Source organism: Magallana gigas, chromosome 2 (assembly GCF_963853765.1).
Source record: "Magallana gigas chromosome 2, xbMagGiga1.1, whole genome shotgun sequence".
Classification (NCBI taxonomy): Eukaryota; Metazoa; Mollusca; class Bivalvia; order Ostreida; family Ostreidae; genus Magallana; species Magallana gigas.
In genome coordinates, this window is record NC_088854.1 from 10,912,608 (window position 1) to 10,919,858 (window position 7,251).

Consider the following 7,251-nt stretch of genomic DNA (forward strand, 5'->3'; position numbering starts at 1 on the left):
CATAAACCTACACATTCTCCTAATGAGATAATTAGATTAGAAATTAATTGTCAAGGTTTAGAGTGCAAGTAGGGTGAATGCGGAAGGGGAACTGTCTGTTGGTGATCTTTCAAGGACGACGACGTGCGACATATTTGGATTTGCATACTTCAAGACATAGCAAAGACAGTTTGCCGAGAAGAACTGCTTGAAATTGTTCCTCTCTGTACGTCGCTCAAGAGCAATTAGACTCATTCTAATACACAACAGCTTAACTCTCCATATTTGGATGGAGGTGTCGCTAGACTTTGAAGGGGGACGCGGCTGAACTCTCGTTTTCCGCTTCCTGTTCGCGGGTTATTGTTAGCAGCTAATTAATATTGATAAGTTTCTTGTCTACCTGTGCGTAGGATAATGACATCATAGCAATACTTTCGTACAACCCCCAGTCTTAAGCCTTCTATGACTCTACGTTGCTATCAGATTTCTTACTATCTGTGCATTTTTCCACCATAGCGACCCCTAGCGGAGCACTTGTTGTATATAACATATTCAAGACAAGTATTTAAGCATTCATTCGGGCGTTCAAGTTAGTCTGCCTCAAGTCGTAAGCCAGTGCCGAGCTTTGGAATTGAACAGCTCTTTTTTTTCGTTTTTTCTGTATTGTGTATAAAAACTCAACATGATGGACTACGATTCCGATATCCAAACCAAAGTTGTGAGGGTGAACCGCACCTACAACGTTTACCGCGGTACCTCCCCCTCCACACAAAACAGATTAGAGGTGAGTGAAGTGTGTCCCCTTTGTCGCCTGCTGTTGACTATTGTCATCTGTGCTTTTGTAAAAGAAAACCTATTGTTTTCTGGAAACAACATCTCTTTGCTGCTTTTCTTAAAATCTGCATCTCCAAATCTTCAACAAAAAGTTTTTTTCTTGTGAGCTTTTATGCCTTTTCATATTTATGCTTATTGTCAGGATCTGTATCAAGCATCGCACGTCTAAAACAATTCGGGGGAAAAGCATAAATTTGCTTCTATGATACGGGAATATTATCATTCTTGGAAGAAGTGCTTTAAAGATGGATTGCAAAAAGCCTCGCTTTGGAAAATATGCTTTTCTGTGTGTGAATACAAAACATTTGAGGGGAATAATTTAAGGCTCTCGTCTGGATTAAGATAAACAACTATAACCTGAGTTGTTGGGTGCATGGCACGGTGGGGAGAACAGCAGCAGATGCTGTTGTATTGCGCGGTTCCTCGATAACAATCAGACAGTTAGATAAAGCGCACCATGGGATGAGCCGCTCTCGGAGAACCATTAACATTCCTAAAACATCTCAAAGCATCTCCACTCTATCTGCCATTATCAGCTGCAACAGCAATCGAAATGCTTCACTCTCTGTGAAAAGAATTTAATCTTGGCAAGCTATACTGAAATTTTATTAATGTTCTTTAAGATATGTTTGGAAATTTTTCCTTCAAACAAATAAAGAGTTATGTGAAATGGGGATAGATAGAATAGTTTAGTTAACTTTGAAATGTTTTGGAAAGTTCATTCATAAATCTAATGATTGTCAGGTGTGGAAATCTTTGGTTATTAAAGAAAATATGTACTGGAAGAATTTGATAAAATCATGACAACAGTTCACCGATCCAAATACCAAATTTATGACGCGCTTCCATTCGTTTCATAGCAACGCTTTCTAATACACTTGGTCTAAAAATAGATGCACCTTGTAAGGAGAAGTGGCTTCGCAAACTTCAAAAGATATTCGAACGCAGTCATGGAAACCCAGCGAAAATAAAACCAAACAAACAATATAAAAATGATTTGCCTTTCCTTCGTGTTTAGGAAAGAGTAAAAAGTAATAGCCATTTGATCTCTTAGCCAGGAAATAAAAAATCAAATGAATGATAGTTGTTTTAAATAAATTTTATCATAGATTTTTTCCTCACCCATATTTTTTTAGTGGTTTGGTTCATTACAATGTTTACTTTTACTAGACAGTTGTTCGCAAAGAATCTCGGGTTATCAATACCGAGAAGCAACTGTTTGAAGCCGAGGAACAAAGATTTTTGGTATCGTATTATTGTGTGCTGATGACCCGTGTGACAATTTTGTCTCCATTTACCAAAATGTCCCTATTTGATCCCACTCATGAGAGTAGTTTCGTTAGACACTGAAGGACAACTGGATCATGTAGATGACATACCCATGATACATTTTTCAGACAATCAAAATAAACACAACGCATGTTAACCTTTTATCGGCACACCCATTCTTGACCACATGCACAGAAAAAAATCGGTTGTTCTTGAAGCGCTTTCCTTATTTAAAATTCCAAAGAAACAGCGCATGAGATAAAGGGACAATAGCTCTGATATTGTGTAGATAAAACCAGAAGGCATGCATATAGAGCACTTTTCAAAATTACACCGACGATTTGAGTTAGCAAAATTTATCAGGCATTGGTAGAATTATACGATCATTGTATTTGTAAATCATCTATAAAACCTTAGAATCACGTTAAAAATGTAAAAAAGAAAATTTTAATTGGTTTAAAACTGATCAAAGAGTAAAAAAATAAATCATATCGTTGAATTCTAATAATATTACTTTGTTTCTTTTAGGCACGCATCAGGGAACTGGAAGATGCCTTGGATGGAGAACGCGATACCAGACTGAGAGTAAGTTTGTACTCTGGCTTTGCCTTCCGATAAATCAATCCTCATCGTCTTATAAATAAACCGAATGCAAAAGTACATGTATATTTTCTTTTCCGGTCCTACAAACTTTCACGCGTAGCGATAACAAGAAACAAAAGTGTTTTTGGCGGATTGCAATTTTCTGCTGAAAGGGAAAAAAGATGCTGAAATCGCAGTCAAAGGGAAAAACTTGGCAGAAGTTCAAACACCGCGCGTTCACCATCATATGACAAAGAAATTGATGCACAAAAGACAAGACAGCCAAAACACTGATTCTATTTGCAGCGCCGCAAGAATGTATATTCTACAAACTTCAGATACACGGAAGATAGAGGGCACGCGCTCACTTGGCATCTGCTTCCTATATTTGTACACACAAGGAAGGGAAACTCAATACTACCGATAGCGCACATTCCACCTTGGCGCGTTTTGATTGATATCATACATTAAGAAGGCTGCTCCTTGTCAAACATTGATTAAGAAAATACCTAACCGAATATTCCTATAACTTTTACTAAGACATCTGTCCGTCCGTACATCGGTCCTTACCGTAAACATTAATTACCAGGATACATAAAACACTACCTGATATACAAACTGAATTAATTGATGATTCGTCCATACTCAAGAAAGTTGAAAAAAAACCCCATACAATAAGACTTCAAATATCGAGCAAACCATATATATTTGGATGGTTACAGAATGCCCTCAAATTCTTTGAATAAAGAGCCCAATTTATAGCAAGAGCACAGACAATTTCTTCTTTTTTTTCAAAACTAAAATAACAACGAAAGCTTTTTCTCAAATTGTAGTTCGAGAAACAATGTGCCGAGCTGACCTTCCAGTTGGATCAGATGTCCGACCGACTTGAGGAAGCTTCCGGAATGTCATCATCTCAGGTACCACGCAGAACCCACGTCAAATACATGCACTTAATGAAAGAATTGAAATTGTGCCTTTTTTCATCACATCGACAATTTTCCCTGTTTTAGTTGGATATCAACAGAAAGAGGGAATCTGAATTGGTTAAACTTCGCAAAGACCTGGAATTAGCCAATGCATCTTACGAGTCAACAGAGGCCAGCATGCGCAAACGTCACCAGGACGCCCTCAATGATCTGGCTGACCAACTCGAGTACATGACAAAATCCAAGGGACGGTAAGTGTCGCCTGCTATCGCACTGCTTTCAACCCTCTATCCTTCATATATAATAAATATAGGACTGCTAAAATGAAATAAAATTTTAGACCAAATTTTTTCTTAAATAAATAAAATCTTTTACCTGCACTCAAATGCTTGCGAGTGGTGTGGCTTTATCTAAAAGGAGAGACACTGCTTGGCTTACAGGGCGGAGAAGGAGCGAGGACAGCTCGTTGCAGAGCTCGATGCCTTCCAAGCCGCTAACGAGAGCTTACAGAAAGCCAAGGTGCGTAGCACTAACAAGTAGATTTAGATTTAACCGTTGTTACTTTGTAGAGTAGAGAAAGAGAAGAGTCAACTGGTCATTGAAATCGACCTTCTTCAAACTGATAATGAGAGTCTCAGTAAATCAAAGGTTTGTAGCGGAATGGGTAACGTAGTTCGATTGAAAATAATTAAAATTTTTATGATTCTCGGCAGTATGAATAAAGTTTTGGTCAATAGTTTTAAAATTTTTCGTTTTCTTTTGTATAGGCCTCCGCTGATGCCAAGATCGACTCTTTGGAGGGATCCGTTTCCAGACTGAGAGTCCAGGTCGACGATCTGACCCGCCAAAACAACGATCTCAATGGCCTCAAGGCTAGACTGACTCAGGAGAATTTCGATCTTCAGCACCAGGTGCAGGAATTGGACGCTGCCAATGCCGGCCTCGCCAAAGCCAAATCTCAACTTCAAGTCCAAGTCGATGACCTGAAGAGAAACTTGGATGACGAGAGCAGGGTATGAACGAGTTCTACTATTCTTTGTTTTCTCCCTTAAAATTACAAGCACGGTCAACCTATTGCAGCTCTAATATAAGTAGATGTATAACGGATGAAATATTCTTTTACAGCAACGCCAGAACCTGCAAGTTCAGCTTAGTGCCCTCCAGAGTGACTACGACAACTTGAACGCCCGCTATGAGGAAGAATCTGAATCCGCCTCCAACCTCCGTGCCCAACTCAGCCGTGTCAACGCCGAGTTCGCCGCCCTCAAGACTAGATATGACAAAGAACTTCTTGCCAAGACCGAGGAGATGGAAGAAATGAGGTAAAAAATATTGATTTTTAAAAAGAATTGAGTTCTAGGTTTTGCGTTTGGAAATTTTTTTAATATCGGTTTTTTATTCGATCTTTACAGACGCAAGTTGAGTGTCAGAATCCAGGAATTGGAGGACCTTCTCGAACAGACTCGCCTCAGATGCACCAATCTCGAGAGGACCAAGTCCAAGCTCACTGCCGAACTCAAGGAAGTCACCATTGAACTCGAAAACGTAAGCTTAAAAATGCGCTTTCGTACGCTTTTTAACAGACCATAGATGATTTTGAATCCAAAGGTATGATAAGTTTAAGAACAAGTTGATTCTCGATTTTAATTTATTGCAGTGTCAAATCATCATCCAAGACCTCACCAAGAGGAACAGACAGCTGGAGAATGAGAATGCTGCTCTCCAGAAACGAGTTGATGAGTTGTCTGCCGAGAATGCCCAACTCCGCAACGACAAACACGCCCTTGAACAGGAGGTGTACAGACTCAAGGTCGCCAACGCTGAACTCGCCGAGAAGAATGCCAACCTCGAGAGAGAGAACAAGAACCTCTCTGGTAATATTAAAACACAATAATATGAAAATAATTAAAGCTTCTACACCCTTGCATTAGCATATCTTAAACAAAACGGTTCTCATTTCCAGATCAACTCCGTGAGGCCAACCAGGCTCTTAAGGATGCCAACAGGTTGGTCAGCGAGCTGACCGCCATCAAGGCTGCCTTGGAAGCTGAGCGTGACAACCTCGCCGCCGCCCTCCGCGACACCGAGGACGCCCTCCGTGATGCCGAGACTAAGCTCGCCGCCGCCCAGGCTGCCCTCAACCAGCTCCGTGCCGAGATGGAACAGAGGCTCAGAGAGAAGGATGAAGAAATTGACAGTATCAGGTAACCATCTGCTCTTGAGTCACGAAGCTCCATACCAGAATCTGCCATGCCATTTAATTGATAGATGTTTCACAGTAGTGATCTCGCGTATGTAAACTTTATGTCTTATGCTACAAACAGCACAATCTATGAAAATTAATAAGTTTTAGAACATCATTTGGCACTTCTCGTCCATGTTTCAAGAACCAGAAACGAAGATTACTTCTTAGCTTTTATCTATGATTTTAATGCTTATCTCCGAAGATACTGAATAAAACTTGTAGAAGTAAGACGGAAATAGTCAAAACTCTTCAGAATTTTGAACATAGAGCAGTTTAAAAATGGCTTCTCGAAAATTTTCGTTTGGGCCCGTTTATTCCGTTGCATCGCCGTGCGTAATTTGAATGTCGCTAGGGAAAAGTATCAATTGTATTTATTGATTTGGAGTAGTTAGTTTAATGGTCGTTTGAATTTCTTTTTCCAGAAAGAGCAGTGCCCGCGCCATTGAAGAGCTCCAGCGCACCCTTGTGGAGGTTGAGACCCGCTACAAGACTGAGATCAACCGCATCAAGAAGAAGTACGAAACCGACATCCGGGAACTCGAGGGAGCCCTTGACAACGCCAACCGTGCCAACGCTGAATACCTTAAGCAGATCAAATCCCTCCAGCACCGTGTCAAGGTAAAAAGAAAAATGCATTTGAAATTTACGTATTCAATACATAGAACTTTAGTTTTAGATGAACATGATACAAACGTCGATCTGATAGGCAATATTTGATAATCGTGTAGATATTTGTTATGTTTTAAAATCATATATTTGTTTAACTTCAACTCAAAACTTGCTTATCCCCAATGATAAAGTTACCGTAAGCCAATTCTTGTTCGCTCCGCAATAATCCTTTTTATTTCTTGTTCGAAAATAAAAAAAAATCTGATGCTGCAAAATATCTTATTTGTGAACGCAGCCAAGAAAATCTAAATGATCAGTAAACAGCAGGGGTTTGATTTTTTCGCATCAAACTGGCAGCGCCACCTGTCGGGAGATACCAAATACTCCTACGTATATTTACGTCAGTCATTCTATCATCGTTCATAAATCTCAGGAATTCGGTGGCGGATAACGACCAAAATTATTTACACATTCCAGGAATGCTTGGCATTATAGCAATAAAACCAACTGTTGTCAAAATTTCCGTTGGTACACGCTACTTTATGATTTTGGTTACTTCTCTTTAGGACTTGGAAAGCGCCCTGGAAGAGACACAGCGCCAACTCGACGACTGCAGAAGCCAGCTCTCTATCTCCGAGAGGAAGCGCATCTCCCTCCAACAGGAACTTGACGACTGCCGATCCCTCCTCGACGCTGTAAGTAAACCAAACTTGATACTATGGTATATTTCAAACACCTGAAAACTGTGGTTGATAAGTTACTGAAAAGGGGGTGTTTCTTAACAATATAATATCATTTTGCAGG

General features: G+C 40.0%; 1 protein-coding gene across 4 annotated transcripts in view; it reads left to right on the forward strand.

Moving 5' to 3' along the window:
• Nucleotides 1-546: 546 nt before the first annotated feature.
• LOC105329634 (paramyosin) overlaps nucleotides 547-7,251 on the forward strand; it is an 8,429-nt gene continuing 1,724 nt past the window's right edge. The window contains exons 1-14 of one of the 4 annotated variants that reach the window (XM_066074990.1): nucleotides 547-763; nucleotides 1,984-2,058; nucleotides 2,611-2,667; nucleotides 3,498-3,584; nucleotides 3,678-3,844; nucleotides 4,034-4,112; nucleotides 4,361-4,606; nucleotides 4,719-4,915; nucleotides 5,006-5,138; nucleotides 5,251-5,467; nucleotides 5,557-5,797; nucleotides 6,261-6,456; nucleotides 7,014-7,142; nucleotide 7,251. The exon at nucleotide 7,251 is cut by the window's right edge and continues 371 nt beyond it. In XM_066074990.1, the coding sequence (XP_065931062.1) occupies nucleotides 662-763; nucleotides 1,984-2,058; nucleotides 2,611-2,667; nucleotides 3,498-3,584; nucleotides 3,678-3,844; nucleotides 4,034-4,112; nucleotides 4,361-4,606; nucleotides 4,719-4,915; nucleotides 5,006-5,138; nucleotides 5,251-5,467; nucleotides 5,557-5,797; nucleotides 6,261-6,456; nucleotides 7,014-7,142; nucleotide 7,251 (1,927 nt within the window). In that variant the 5' untranslated portion in view covers nucleotides 547-661. Of the gene's footprint in view, nucleotides 764-1,983; nucleotides 2,059-2,610; nucleotides 2,668-3,497; nucleotides 3,585-3,677; nucleotides 3,845-4,033; nucleotides 4,113-4,162; nucleotides 4,242-4,360; nucleotides 4,607-4,718; nucleotides 4,916-5,005; nucleotides 5,139-5,250; nucleotides 5,468-5,556; nucleotides 5,798-6,260; nucleotides 6,457-7,013; nucleotides 7,143-7,250 lie in introns of all 4 variants that reach the window. The other 3 variants (XM_066074989.1, XM_066074992.1, XM_066074991.1) reach the window with 3 other exon arrangements.